The 13,253-nt window shown below is 46.2% G+C and overlaps 1 protein-coding gene across 2 annotated transcripts in view; it reads right to left on the bottom strand.

Annotated features, from left to right (window-relative positions):
• Nucleotides 1-13,253, bottom strand: part of Sfi1 (SFI1 centrin binding protein) — a 70,383-nt gene that overhangs the window by 10,610 nt on the left and 46,520 nt on the right. For both annotated transcript variants that reach the window (XM_034508374.2, XM_076938261.1), the window contains exons 11-20: nucleotides 12,500-12,570; nucleotides 11,287-11,379; nucleotides 9,851-9,948; nucleotides 8,092-8,158; nucleotides 3,450-3,580; nucleotides 2,572-2,653; nucleotides 2,132-2,310; nucleotides 1,507-1,582; nucleotides 954-1,049; nucleotides 503-579 (exon numbers count right to left, since the gene is read on the bottom strand). In XM_034508374.2, coding sequence (XP_034364265.1) covers nucleotides 503-579; nucleotides 954-1,049; nucleotides 1,507-1,582; nucleotides 2,132-2,310; nucleotides 2,572-2,653; nucleotides 3,450-3,580; nucleotides 8,092-8,158; nucleotides 9,851-9,948; nucleotides 11,287-11,379; nucleotides 12,500-12,570 — 970 coding nt within the window. The remainder of the gene's footprint in view (nucleotides 1-502; nucleotides 580-953; nucleotides 1,050-1,506; nucleotides 1,583-2,131; nucleotides 2,311-2,571; nucleotides 2,654-3,449; nucleotides 3,581-8,091; nucleotides 8,159-9,850; nucleotides 9,949-11,286; nucleotides 11,380-12,499; nucleotides 12,571-13,253) is intronic.

Below are 13,253 nucleotides of genomic sequence, written 5' to 3'. Positions count from 1 at the left end.
CAGCCAGAACAGCGTGTGCTGAACAAATACAAAGGGAGAGAGAGCAGGTGAGTCCAACTGGGAAGGAATGAGTTCAGTACTTGGATTATGAGGAGTCGGGTGGAGTGAGAGTTACAGATGGTGCTAGAGGGGCAGACAGTCTGGGAGCTGACAGACAGACTGCCGGCTGCAGACAGGCGTGGGGATGAAACAGTGTGTCAGGAGGTACAGGTTAGGTGTGAGGCATGGAAGAAAGAACGCTCAGACCACAATAAGCAGGCTCCTAGGTGGGTCTCTGGTGAGGGTCTGTGTGAGAGCACCTTCCAGGTGACCTGCACAGGGCAGATCAGGGCATGCTGAGGTGAGCCAGAAGACGCATGGCTTGCCTGGCTTGCTGTGGGAAAGCCAGAATCAATCACTTAAGCAGTGGAAGGCACTGAGGCCGCTCTCTGAGGCTCTGAGGCGGCACTGCCCCACCTACCCACACCTCAGCCTGAGAGATCCAAAGGCACTGAGGACTCACCATAGCAGCTGCCTGGTGTGCTGTCGCTCCCTGGCTGCCACCTCCTGTAGAACACTCCTCACCCTGTCCTGGTAAAGCTGTGGGAGATGAGGAGGACTGGAGGTCACCCCTGGGCCCACACTTCTCCCTGTATAAGTAGGCCTCACTATAAGTAGGCCTCAGAGGTGCATTTACCACAATGGCTGCCAGGGCAGAGCTCTCAGAGTGGGAAGAGGTTGAAGGTCTCTGTTCCAACGCCAGCACCCATCTCCACTATAATGTTCCACAAGGCCCAACTCCTGAACTCTTAGACAGAAACCAGATTTCCAAGAAGGCTGGCACCCCAGGCAGCACTTTTCGGGATACCCTGATGTTTTGAGCCTTGCCAGATCACTCTGGGAAGGAACCCAAACGCTTCCAGAAACCTCCCCTACCCCCAAAGTGAGACCTGGAAGAAAGAGTTGGCTCCTACCAGCCACTTCTGCAGAGCCCTGTGAAGCAGGGTGCGCTGGCTGTGCAGGGCTGCTCGCTTCAGTTTCTGCTGCTCTTCCATCTTCAGGGCTAGGCACTGTACACAGGAAAGAGGGGGGACTGTGGGCCCAGGGTCAGGAGGGGGCTCACTGCAGCAATGTCTGATTTTTCAATCTGTGAGCTCACATAAGGGGAATACACCAGTTGAGCATCAATCTCATCTATAAATATAAACCTCCAGGGGTTGGTGGGTGTCAAATGAGCGAGTGCCTGACAAGAAATGCTGGACAGGTGTTGGCTTCAATGTTACATACACCCTTAGAGTTTCTGTGACCAGCCAGACCAGGAACTTTACATTCTGTAAGTTCAGATAACAACAGTCCCATACATAAAAGACCCTGAGCCAATCCCTCACAAAAGTTAGCACTACCTCACAGGTGCCCTTGACTAGAGGCATACGGAGGAGGAAGCCATTTGTCTGCTCTGAGTCATGTGGACAAACAGCTCCACCTGTCCAAAAGCCACAGTCAGGCTGTGCCGTGCCAAAGCCTTACCTCCCTCCACATGCTCCAGGCCCAACGCAGGAGCCGTGCCGAGTGGAAGTGTGCAGCCTGTGCCCTGCCCGTCCTCCTGTGGAGAAACAGGAGACGCTCAGCAGGGGCTAGCCCACAAGGGGCCTAGAACTCCCCCTTGTAGCCCCTAATCCTCATCCTCACTGAGCTCTGGGGGTGAAGGGTTCTCTGAAGAGCTGTCTGATGATCTGGGCCTCTCCCCAAAAAAGACAGAGATTCAAAATTTTTCAGGAAACCTCATGGGGCTTCAATGCTGGACATGTCTGCACCAGACACATGGGCTGCATGCACTCTCCATTGTAGCCTTGTGGTTTGGTAAACATTGTCATAACCTGCCCGCTAGTAAGTGTCCAGCCACCTGATAGTGGGCTCATTAGTCTATGCCCTGCCACTAACCACATGGGTCCCAGGCAGGAAGCAAGGTGTAGCTGAGTTTCAGAGCACCAGAGTCCAATGACAGGATTCCAAGGGCCTGTCCCTTGTTTCAAGCTGAATTTCGAGGACATACAACCAGCTCAACCTGACACACCACTACAGGTGGGCACTTGGAGCTTCAGCCAAAGCTGGCCGGAGGGGGAAGGAGCTCTGGAGTAGAAGTGCCACTCACTCTATCCTAAATCCTTGGGTGCTTTCCCTCCAGATGCAGAAAGTCCTCCTGAGCAGCCCGCTGTGGTGGTGGGCAATGGCCATGGCTTGCCTCTGTCGCTCCTGGTGACACACTGCTGCCTGCTGGTGCCACACAAACCAGAACCTACGCAAAAGCTGCTGCTCTGCCTGCAGTATAGCCTGAGGCAGGAGAGAAGGAAACAGAACAATCCAGAAGAACAGATCAGAGGCTAGAGAAGAATCTGTAACCAGCAGAAGAAATGTTCCCCCAGCAGCTGCCAGTGAAGCGAGCTGACATCGGACAACTGTGTCTAGACTCTCCCAGGCTCCTGCTCCTGGCAGGGTGGACCAGGGTTTGTGTAACTTTCTGAGGAGCACCCCAGGGCAAGTGCATAAAATGCATCCTCCCCCTCAGGAACCCACTCAGGGAAAGCTACACACCATTCTCTCAGCCAAGCGGTTTTCTCGATGCTGAGACATCTTCTGTCTCCAGAGAACAAATATGTGCTTCTCTATTGTCTCTCTAAATATACACAAAGGAGAGAAACTGACTAGAAACTAAGCATTTCCAACAAAGGACATTTTTTATTTTTAGTTTGTAGTTTTTCTGTGTAGCACCTGGCTGACCTGGAACTTACTTTGTACACTACACTGGCCTCAAACTCACAGAGATGCAACTGCCTCTGCCTCCTAAGTGGTAAGAGCAAAGATGTACATCTTCACCACCCTGTGGTTCCTCAACCTTTTTAACTCTGTGGGTGACCATTGTTCTAAGACAGTGGTTCTCAACCTTCCTAATGCTGCAACCCTTTAACACAGTTCCCCATGTGGTGACTGCCCCCCAACTATAAAATTATTTTACTGCTATTTCATAATTGTAATCTTGTTACTGCTATGAATCTTGATGTAAATATTTGTGTTTTCAAATGGTCTAAGGTGACCCCTGTGAAAAGGTCACAACCCACTGCTGTTCTAAGACTTCAAAAGACCATGTCTTATAGAACAGGCCGCAGCATTTGAGGGAAATCGCACAATGTGAGGCTCCAGCAAAACTCTCATTATAACACTAACAGAAAACTGTGCTCATGAAAGAAGAGCAGAGGTATAAAACACAAGCAAAAGGATGGCCGAAAGTTGTCCCAGGGGAAGGTACAGGCTAATCTTTCCTGCTCCATGAGATTAAAAGGCCCTCATTACTGAAAACCCAGAGGACCAGGGCTGGAGGCTGGGAAACCAGTAACACAAAGCCAAGGCATTCCAAAGTCACCAGAGTTCCATCGGAGCTGCCGTCCCAGACACACAAGTACGGCACAGCAGACCTGTGAAAACGCACTGCTCTTGTGTGGAGGGTCCATCTCTGCTGGTGCCACCGCCAGACTCTGTACCACGTGTAGAAGGCAGCAGGCAGTGCTCGCTGCTGGAAATGACCGTCTGCTCTGGCCTGCAGTAACTAAAACAAAATAACAAATGGCCTCCGTGAGTGTTCAGAGGCATACTCTTTTGAGAGAAGATTGCTTCTCATACAAGTAGGAACAGAATGAAAATGTTATCTTTGATCTTTGCCAGATTACTAGTTAAAAATGTACCATGAAGGGGCAGAGAGATGGCTCAGCAGTTAAGAGCACTGACTGTTCTTCCAGAGGTCCTGAGTTCAATTCCCAGCAACCACATGGTGGCTCACAATCATCTGTAATGGGATCTGATGCCCTCTTCTGGTGTGTCTGAAGTGACAGTGTACTCACATACATTAAATAAATCTTTAAAACAAAACAAAAAAACCCAATCAACAACAACAAAAAAAAAAAGCGATGTAAAACACGAAAGTATTTGCATCTTTAATTATATGCAGTGTCATCTTTCTAGACACATATCTAAATGAATAAGTATTCATATGTGTATGTGTGTTTATTTAACTGAAGCTGGGTTTGTTTAATCCTAGCACTCTAGAGGCAGAGGCAGGTGGATCTCTGCTGAGTTTAAAAGCCAAACTAGTCTACACAGTTAAGGCCAGCTTGGTCTACATAGCTGAAGCCAGTCCAGCCATAGCTGTAAAATGAGACCCTATCTCAGACAGACAGACAGACAGACAGACAGACAGACAGCAGGCTGGAAAGGGCTCAGCACTTAAGAGCACCCAGGTTTGATTTCCAGCACCAACATGTGGTTCCTAGCCATCGGAAACTCCGTTCCCAGGAGGCCCTATGCCTTCTTTTGGCCTCTGTGGACAGCTCCAACGCCCAGGTCAGGCCACTCACAACCCCTGTAATTTCAGGTCCTTTTTGGGCTGACTCAGACACTGCACTCATGTGCATATATACACAGAAATACACATAGACATCACTAAAAATATTTTTTAAAATATTAAGTTATTTGTTTTATGTATATTAGTACACTGTCGCTGTCTTCAGACACACCAGAAGAGGGCATCTGATCCTATTACACATGGTTGTAAGCCACCGTGTGGTTGCTGGGAACTAAATTCAAGTCCTCTGGAAGAGCTGTCAGTGCTCTTAACCACTGAGCCATCTCTTTAGCCCCCTAAAAATAATTTAAAAAAAAAAGTGCAGTGAGAGTTTTGGTTTCTTAAAAAAAAAACCCAGATATGTTATGTGAACATGTTTTTGTTTTAAGCCCAGGTGTAGGGTAAAAGGCTGCTTCACAGAGGGGATTAAGATTTGCCTTTTTACTGTAGCCAGCTACAGACTAGGGACTCTGGAGAGGATATACATGTAAGAGCCCCAAGGTGGCCTGTGGCGGCTGCTGGTCCCCGCTGGTTCCTGTGGCTGTATTTGCTATTGCTGGTTTGCTGGATATTTTGATAACAAAGACTGGACTGGCCGCAAGGAAACCAACTCCCCTGATCAGCAGGAAGCAGCCTATAGAGGCTTATGTCTTTCTTTCCCTCTAACCTTTTCTCTCTTACCTAGTGTTGGGGATTGTAAGGGTTTAAGAACTCAATAAAGTAGCAAAAACCAAAAAAAAAAAAAAAAAAAAAAACCAACAACAAAAATGAATCTGGGGCTAGAGGGATGGCTCAGTGGTTAACAGCATTCTTGTTCCTGCAGGACCCAGACTCAGTGCTCAGAACTCTCACAGTGGCTCACAGCTGTCTTTAACACCAGTTCTAGAGGATCCAACACCTTCTTCTGACCTCTGTAGGCACTGCACAGACATGAGGACACATACACATAAATAAAATAAAATTTAAAAAAGATTCTTAAAAAAGAAGTGTAATGAACTCATGAACTTGCCGTCCTAATTCAGTAACAAGTGGCTATTTCACCATTCTACAAGTTACTTTACAGAGTCTCTTCTAAATAGAAGCCCTGGCTGTTCTAGAACTCACTCTGTAGACCAGGCTGACCCAAACCTCACTAAGTGTAGCTCAGATTAACATGATATTCATAACCACCCTCCCCAGGCTCTGGAGCACTGGCATTGCAAGCTGGCACCATTAGCGGCCATTATACATTTTGTTTGTTTTTGTTTTTCAAGATAGAGTTTCTCTGTGTAGCCCTGGCTGTCCAGAATTCACTCTGTAGACCAGGCTGGCCTCAAACTCAGAGATCTGCCTGCCCCTGCCTCTCAAATGCTGGGATTAAAGGTGTGTGCCATCATGCCTAGCCGCATTACTTTTTAAAAGAAACTCACAATGAATAACCTTTTGTTTCCCTAAAATAGAAAGAACTGTGCTCCTACAATAGCTACATGGACAGGTGACATTTAAGGTATTTTAGCAAAAGGCTTTTGCAGAGTAGTAGCCACGGCAAGCTCCTGCTGCTCTTTGTCTTGCTTCTCCTCCATTGGTAGGCTGTGCAAGAGCAGGTAAGAGAGCCCTGAGCTGCCCTTCCCACTTGCACCATCCTGGCCATCTTGGGAACTCTTTTTTCTTTCTTTTTTCCTTTTTCCTTTTTTCTTTTTTCTTTCTTTCTTTCTTTCTTTCTTTCTTTTTTTTTTTGTTTTTTGTTTTTTGTTTTGTTTTCTTGAAACAGGGACTCCTGTAGCCTCACACTCACTAAACAGCCAAGAATGACCTTGAACTACTTACTAATCCTCACAGCTCTACCTCACAGGCACTAGAATGACAGGCAAGCAAGCTCTCTTTTTCAAACTACACTTTTGTTTTTATGAGACAAGGTATTGTGTAGCCCAGGCTGGCCTGGAACCTGCTGTGCATCTGAGGATAACCTTGAACTTCGTATCCTCTATCTCTACCTCATGAGTGCTAAAATGGTGGGTATGAACCGGCACACCTGGTTCCTTTTTTTGAGGTAGTCTCACAATGCAGCCCAAATTGGTCTAAACCACCTCACTATTCAGACTGGCCTTGAACTTGGAGCAATTCTTCTACCTGTGCCTCTTGGGTGCTGGTATTACAGGTATGTGCCATCACACCCAGCTTCCAGATAACCAACCAGAAACATTCTGATGTGGCCGAGGACAGTTCATCCATGCACATGAATCAGCACCCTCTGCTGAGCACTGGGCTGGGGTGAGACAGGTATGCCAGACCCTTAAGAAGCAACAGGCTAGTCAGGTGTGATTATGCACTCCTTTAAACCCAGCCCTCAGGAAATGTTCTCCACTATATTCAAATCACCAAAAATAGGAACTTGAAGAAGCTGGGCAGTGTTGGTACATGCCTTTAATCCCAGCTCTGGGGCAGGAGGCAGAAGCAGGTGGACTGATGTACAGATCGAGTTGGAGGACAGCCAGGGCTACACAGAGAAACCCTGTTTCAGAAACAAACAAACAAATGAAGCAGCAGCTACAGGCTAACTGAAAAGTCCCACACAACTGTATGCTAATGTTCTATTTAATCACACAGGCAGTGACAGAAAAAGGTGGAGGGAGCCCCTATGCTGACAAGGCCATGAGCTACAGAGCTACAGGTACAGCAAGGGGCAGACACACTCAGAACACTTAGGAGTGGCTAGCAGCTGAGTGGCAGAGGGCAGCTATGAAGGGCAGCCTGAGAGACAGAGATAACTTAGGCAGAGTCTGCACCTACCTCCAAACTCCCACTCTATCCCACAGCTGTGAAGAGCTAGTCCAGACGTCAGTCAGACTGTGGCAGTAGATGACATCAATGTAGCAAAGAGAGCAGTGCCAAAACAACTGAGGAAAGTTTAGTTTGTGTCTTCCTCTTACTGGCAAGGACAGCCAAACACGGGCACTTTCCAAGAAGGTATCATCAAGTGAACCAACATCCCTATTAAATCTCAATCTGGTATCAATGTCTTCTACTTAGGGGCTAAAGAGACGCCTTAGCTGTTAAGAGCAATTCCTGCTCTTCCAGGGAATGTGAGCTTGGTTCTTAGTGCTCACATCAAGCAACTCAAAACCAGATCTAAGTGGCCTCTGTGGACACTTGTATACATCACACACACACACACACACACACACACACACACACACACACACACAGCCTGCACACATCTCTCTCACATGTATACACAGATGAATTTTTTTTTAAAGCCTTCATTTAGCATTCCAGACACTTGTACCTAACTGTCAGAAGTGACCTGAAGTCACACTTCCCTATTACCCTAGTATGAGGCTGGGAGAATAGGAGTTCTTTTTTGTGTTACAGCTATACCATCAAATCAGGGACAGGGTTTAAGGCAAAGCCAGTGTGTAGTAGTAAGTATATCTTCTGTGGGGACCAGGAGTAATGGCACACTCGAATAATTCCAGCACTTTGGGGCATGAGACAAGAGGGGGAGGGGCAGTTCAGAAAACAATGGACCTGTGTATGGACCAACAGGCTGGGAAGAGCCAGTCTTTCCCATCAGCACCTCTGTCTTCCTAGCGATGAAGGCCTGAGGTGCAGACTCTGACACCAGTGAGGGCTCCAGATCAAAACCACATCCACTGCACAAGCCTTCCCCACAAATCTTCCCAAAGCCAGTGAATGCCACTAGTAGACAGCTGAGCTGTCTGCTTCAACGTGCTCCATACCTGCTGGCATCTTCTCTTGTGAACATACTGTAACCACACCCTGACACACTTTCGTAGGACTGTCATCCTGGAACAAAACACAAAAAACCAAAGAACTGCACATCAATATTGCCAGGTTTCAAGCTATAAGACTTTATTGTGTTTTTAAGCAGCTGCTATCTGGTTACAGTTACTTCTTGGAGGTTGAATGCATCCCACAGACTTACTAGTTTCATCCTCAGAGAGAGGAAAATGAAGAATATACAATCTGACCTGAAACCACCAACTCTCGAACTTAGATTTTAGCTGGCTTTAAACTTTCAATATTTTCTTGGGGTCTGGTTGGTTGGTTGGTTGATGTTTTGCAAGGCACATGTGCTAAGCAAGTGCCTACCACTGAGCTACACTCTAACCTTTGACAACTCATTTGGAAACTTAAGTAGAGCACCAAGCACAGTACGTCTGGGACTTAGGACAGGAAATCTCCAAACTTCCTGGAGTTATGGCCAAACGCCAGGGCTGATCTCCCTTCCATGTAATGATACCAGATGTGAGAGTTATATGCTTGATTTTGTAAACCAGGATTTACAATAGAGATATACCTTGACAACTCTGAATTGAATTGTTCTTCCTTTTTCAATTTTATGTGTCTAAGTGTTTGCCTACATATATGTATATGTGTGTCTCATGTGGATATGTCCATAGAGGGCATTGGGTTCTCTGGAACTGGAGTTATAGGTGGTTTGCTAGTCACTCTATGGGTGCTGGGAACTGAACTTGGGACCTCTAAAAGAGCAGCCAGTGCTCTTCAGTGCTGAGCCATCTCTCCAGCCCAAAATATTAGGATTCTTACTGACTCATTAAAAATATGCTCTGAAGCTGGGAGGTGGTTGGGTGGGAGAATGCCTGCATAGCATGTGAGAAACACTGGACTGGATCCCTAAATCAATCAATCAATCAATCAATCAATCAATGAATAATAAAATGCTCCAAAACTGGACCAGTAGCTGCAGATTATACTGGTGACACCATGAGTTGAGGAAGGAAGAGTCAAGACATCTCTGGCTCGGAAGTAGAGGGCCTAGCAACTTTTATTGTCATCTTATACTTTCTTTTTACATATTTTAAAATTTCCTTCATAGATATATACTTTAAAATAAATATATTTAATAGGATGACTGTCTCCAAACAATTGAGGACATTGCTTATTTCCAGATAGACTGAGCCCCAGATATCTCCCTATCAGGACTATCAAGCACTCTGCTGCTGAGCGCCATCACCAGCCACAATGCACATGCACCAAAGGCCTGCAGAGGGAGGCAGTGACAGTGACCAAACAGGCTCATGCAGTGGTAGTCATGACTCAGTGCATATGGCATCATTTCACTCCCATCAACCTGCCAAAAGCAAACCACAGTTAGGAGCCATTATGAATAGTGTGGCATTCACCAAAATAAGGCCCTTATGATTTTCCGTTTGCTTGCCTGTTTGTTTTCTGTGTTCAGGTGACAGTCCTGTGCAAGTGTGTCAGAGTATAGTTAAGATATGCACACAAGAGAAGATGCCAGCAAATACACACACAGGCATCACTGTGTATCCCTGGATGTTCTGGAACTTGCTATGCAAACCAGAGTACTGAGATTAAGGACATTGTATACACCTGGCTAAAAGACCATTCTGAGTCTGGCAATAACTCATGCCAGAGTAATTGTTCTAGGACAACCTTGCATCAAAATAACCAGGTGTCCCTAGAAAAGCCAAGGCTGAAGCCAGCTCCTACCTGTAGTGGCTCTGGGCTGCATGCAGTGAGGGAGGCTGTATCCTCTCCTCCCTCTGTTCAATTCGAGACTGCCAGAGGTTCCAGAACCTGTGAAGCAGCTACAGAAGGACAGGAAGAAAACTGAGTTTATCATGAGAAGAGAGAGGCCTCTCGGTTTAAGTGCTGGCCCCAGCTTTCTGAGTCCCCACAGGAAGCACTGCCCCATTCTGGAGCATCCCACTCAAAGCAGCTGGTCTAGGGAGACATATTCTGGGCCAGTATAAAAGGTGCTTCTAGTAGCTCTAAAGAATCTGAGACTTCTTAATTAGAATGCAGAGTATGGCTCAAGAGAACATTGCTCTAGAATAGGTGCTGAGGAGACATAATAACTGAGGTGTGGGGGGAAGAAAGATGGAAAGAGCCGGGCAGTGGTGGCACATGCCTTTAATCCCAGCACTTGGGAGGCAGAGGCAGGCGGATTTCTGAGTTCGAGGCCAGCCTGGTCTACAGAGTGAGTTCCAGGACAGCCAGGGCTACACAGAGAAACCCTGTCTCGAAAAGCAAAGAAAGAAAGAAAAAAAGAAAGAAAGAAAGAAAGAAAGAAAGGAAGGAAGAAAGAAAGAAAGAGGCAGAGAGAGAGAGAGAGAGAGAGAGAGAGAGAGAGAGAGAGAGAAAATGGAGACAATCTGGGCCATACACTATCTTCAGACAGTGAGGATTAACAACAAAGTGTAACACTGAATCCTACTTGAAAAGACATTTTGATGGACAATTGTGGAAAATCTCTGTGGATGGTGCTAGAAGTTGCTGCTAATTTTGTTAGGATTATAAAGATACTGTGATGTAAAACTGCTTGTTTGAAGGTGATGCGTACTGAAGTGTTTAGGTATTTATAATTAAATTGAAGTCAGGAAAAAATTCAAAGCAAATACTACTGAATGTTGAGTCTAGGTAGTATATAGACCATTATACCATCTTCTGTTTTATTGTGTGCTTAATCATTAAAAAAAAAAAAAAATCTACACTTGGAAACAAAACCAATGAAGAGAGCTGTTGCCTCTGATCGACAGACCATGCAGTAGTAGTTCTCACAGTAGGAGAACTGCCCACTCTGGAAACATACAAACAACCTCCCAAGCACAGGACTACACAGGGTTTGTACTGTCTAAGGATATCCTAGGTCAGGGAGAAAAGCCAGTCCCTAACATCTAAGTACTGGTTTTCTTAGCAAACTGGAGTAGGATGGGGTGGGTAGGGAGCCCTGAAAGAGGCTAAAACAAACTTCTCTATCAGCAGGTACAGATTAACAAAGAAAACGGGCAGTATTATTTTGGAGTCTAAAATCTAAATGAAGTACCATGCATAAGTAGTGCACACCTGTAATCCCAGGACTCAGGAGGACTGTGAATTCAAGACCAGCCCAGACTATACAATGTTTGGGAGCAGGGGACTCTTACTGTAGTATCATGCAGCTGGTGAGCAAGGTTCTTCCTCATTCGCTGTAGTCGGGCCTGGGTCACGTTGTCTTTTAAGGCTCTAAAGCAAGAATACTACACAGAGAAACAGCACGAGGGGTTATCAAGGTGCATTAGGATCTATAGAAGTATGAACAAGGAAAGTATCGTCAGAGGCCAGTGTGGTTCAGGGCTGCTCCAGTTCTCTGAAGTTCCTCCACCATGTTCCTAACAGAAACTAGCTTACCCAGCAGGCTGTCAGTTTAACTGGTTTCACACAAAAACACAACCTCGCCTCTAACAAGGGGACTCCCCTTGACCCATATAAAAAGAATTCTAAAAGGTTGAATATTGGCTGGGCACGGTGATACATGCCTCTAATCCTAGACTTGAGACCCACCTAAGAATTAATGTATATATACATTTACATAATTATAAAAGTGGTTAGCCAAAATGAACTGAGGTGAATCTGGGATGGTTGGTACTCATTGTCAACTTGTCAGAATCTACAATTATTTGGGAGATGGGCATCTGTTCCTGCTTACTGAGGACTGTCTTCCTTGTATTAATTTACATGGGATTAACAACCTCACTCCTGGCTGGGATCCAGGACTGTGTAAGCAGAGAAGGGGAGCTGAGCCACACCAGTTGTTTCAAGCTCCTGCTGCCCTAACAGACTCCAACTGTTTAAATGAATTCTTTTCATTTCTGAGTCACTTTTACTGGGATAGTTTATCAAAGCAACAGAAAAAGACAGTAGGATAGAATCCCTGGGACCACATTCCCAACTCTGTCACCAATTACATACATACTACATAAGTAAAGTGCCAGAGAGAGCTAAGGGTTTTCACACTGTTCTGTGGTTAGACAGAGCTAAGGGTATTTACTGTGTTTTGTGGAACACCGGGGGCTCCTAAAAGCCTCTGAAGACCAGCTCCTGAAGGAGGGGCAGCCCACAAAACAGGAACCAACTCTCCAGACGCAGATCCTGACGAAGGTTTAGGATCAAGACTTTGGTCTCTGCCACTCAAGAGGATCAGATCCCCTCTAAGGCTCCCTTCAACTCCAAATCTCTGACTCCACTCATTACTTTCTCAGCTTCAAAATGCAAACACAGACTACAGCTAACTCAGAACTGGCTACACTCAGGGACTAGTATGGAGCAGCAGCCCTGAGCACATGCCTCCACGGATGCTCCAGACTCTGGTACTCTTACCAGCAGGTAGTGCTGATGGTGACCTTCTGCTGCCTCACACTGAGCAGCCTCTTCTGCCTGTAGCAGCATGTCTGCCAGGAAGTTAAGGCCTCCAGTTTAACAAGGCTCCTACCCCAACACAATATGTATACTTCCTGTGAGCCACCAAGGGGCATGGCTCTAACAGACCTGCTAAGCAGACTGACAGTCATCTTTGTCTCCTCCTGGTGAGCCAGGTCATGCTGGTCTCGATGCCCATGTGATGAAAGGCAAAGGTACCTGACTTGCTACCACTTTCCATGGGCACTGGACATTTGGAATCATCATCTGGCAAACAGAACTTGCATTGTTTGCTATCACGACCCAGTCAGATGGCTACGCTATAAACTTTGGTTTTCAGATCTTTTCACATCCTACAATCCTCATGTCCTCAGCTACCAGCCCATCTTTCTGCTCTGCTCCTCAACTCTCTCTCACAGCCTGCTCCTCATCTGACTTGTCCCTCACATGACTCTGCACGCAGATGGTCTTTCTGGGCAAGTCTCTCTCCTCTAATCTAGGACCATTGTCTCTTTTAAAATAATTCACATCACATGTATCTCTATGTGCCATGGTGGAGGTCAGAGGACAACCTGCAGGAGTCTGCTCTTTCCTTCTACCAAGTGGGTCCCAAGGCTCACACTCAGGGCATCAGACTTAGCAGCAGTTATCTCACTGGCCCTAGAAACATCTTTTCTAAAGCACAAATTTCAGTAAACTGATTCTTATGAACACT

This window comes from Arvicanthis niloticus, chromosome 7 (genome assembly GCF_011762505.2).
Source record: "Arvicanthis niloticus isolate mArvNil1 chromosome 7, mArvNil1.pat.X, whole genome shotgun sequence".
Classification (NCBI taxonomy): Eukaryota; Metazoa; Chordata; class Mammalia; order Rodentia; family Muridae; genus Arvicanthis; species Arvicanthis niloticus.
The sequence above is the reverse complement of the archived record's forward strand: the minus strand, read 5'-3'. Positions and strand labels throughout refer to the sequence as shown.